Below are 1,611 nucleotides of genomic sequence, written 5' to 3' on the forward strand. Positions count from 1 at the left end.
AGATGCGGCGCACGGCCTGCCCGACCTTCTCCCCTACCAGCCCCGGCCATGAGGTAGGCCCGCCCGTTCCGCGGCCCTCTGCCCCACCGCCACCCGGCTGCTCAGGCAGGCGGTGGCCTCCGCGCCTGAAGCACGACCACCAGATCGACCGCTGCAGCTCCTTGCCCGCCATCCAGCAGGAGGTGTGGCAGACAGCCGAGCTGAGCCGCGAGTCGCAGCTCTGCTGCAGCCGCTCCATGCTCTGGCCAAAGGACTGCTGCACGGACCGGGCACTTTTCGCGCCGCTCAGCAGCTGGCCAAGGCCGCTCAGCGCGTCCGCAAGCGCCTGTTCTGGGCTGTGCTCGGCGCCGCAGCCGCAAGCTGACCGCTGCGTCCAGGCGAGTGCAGCCCAGCCTGCAAGGACCGCTGCGAGCAGCTTCCAGCCGGGCACCGCAGGGAGCGCCACGGAGCGTGCGGCAGGCGGCGGCGGCGGTCCGCGCCGTGCAAGCCGCTCTCGGGCCAGGTCGGCGAGAGAAGCGTTGTCGGCCATCGGCGCTAAGGCGCGCCTTTTCGTCACAGCACACTGGCACGACGAGGGCGCGAACTGGGTCGCACAGCGACACACGGCCTCGAAAAAGAATTAATCTAGCTCATAAAATATGAGGGGACCAGAATTCCAGAAATGGTTGTGTCCCCTCTCGCGTTGCTCGCTCGCCCGTGCAGAGGGCATGGCCGCGGAGGAGGCGAGTACGCGCTGGCAGGCCTTCCACAGACAGCCTCTTGGGCAGACTGAGGGTCGGCTTTGCGTGGCGTAGCCCGTGCGCTGCGCTGCGCAAAGCTGCGTGTGCTGAAGGTGCATCTGGTGCTTCCTTTCGGAAGTGCGCACCTCCTGCAGCTGGTGGAAGGCCGTGCCGCCGCTCGCCTGCTCCGTGGACAGGGCGGGGAGGCGGCGCCGCAGCGCCGCAGCATCCGCTGCACGCCGGTGCAGCACTCTGCTGCCTGGTGGGCAGCATGCTGGTGCTGTGCGCGGTGTTTGCGAGGCGGCTTTTGGCGTTGTACTGCCAGGTACTGCCAGCCGAGGCGAGTGGCGCGAGGCACGCGCGGCGCCGCGCGTGGCCCGGACGGAGCCGGAGTGCGCGCTCGATGAGCCAGCCGGCGCGGCGCGAGCGCCGTGCAAGCTGGCACATCGCTTTCTCTTTTGCTTGTTTTTATTTCGTTTTTTCTTTTACGAAGCGACGGAGGCGGGGGCGGGCGGGCGCTAACTACGGGCAACTACATGTCGAAGGTTCGAGGTCGACTACTCGCCGCCTGGGTCGTTTGGGGCGCGCGGCTCCGTCGAGGACCGGGCGCGCCCCTTTCCCGGCGCGGCGTAGGTCCCACTCTGACGTATAGAGGGGAGGCACGGACAACGGCCCGATTCATCAATTCCACTCATCTTCTGGTGCCTAGCCCCGTGCAGCGGCGGTCCGGCAGGCTGCCCCCAAGGCCCCCTGGGCCGCTGCGGGTTTTGGAGTTATGCTTTGGCACAGCTTCGGCGATGGCGGCCCCTCTCTGGGGCTTGCATAGGCGGGGAGTCTCCCCCGCTGGTCTCCTCATTCCCTTTTTTCTTTTTCTTTTGAGCTGGGTGTGCCG

At 67.6% G+C, this 1,611-nt stretch overlaps 1 protein-coding gene across 1 annotated transcript; it reads right to left on the reverse strand.

The window, feature by feature from the left end:
- Positions 1-101: 101 nt before the first annotated feature.
- Positions 102-1,166, reverse strand: EMIHUDRAFT_256723 (hypothetical protein; the record flags this gene model as incomplete). Its single annotated transcript, XM_005766305.1, has 4 exons — positions 102-125; positions 194-607; positions 866-978; positions 1,049-1,166. The coding sequence occupies 4 exons, from the start codon at positions 1,164-1,166 to the stop codon at positions 102-104; spliced, it is 669 nt and encodes a 222-aa protein (XP_005766362.1).
- Positions 1,167-1,611: the final 445 nt, after the last annotated feature.

Source organism: Emiliania huxleyi, assembly GCF_000372725.1.
Source record: "Emiliania huxleyi CCMP1516 unplaced genomic scaffold EMIHUscaffold_5186, whole genome shotgun sequence".
In the NCBI taxonomy this organism is placed as follows: Eukaryota; Haptophyta; order Isochrysidales; family Noelaerhabdaceae; genus Emiliania; species Emiliania huxleyi.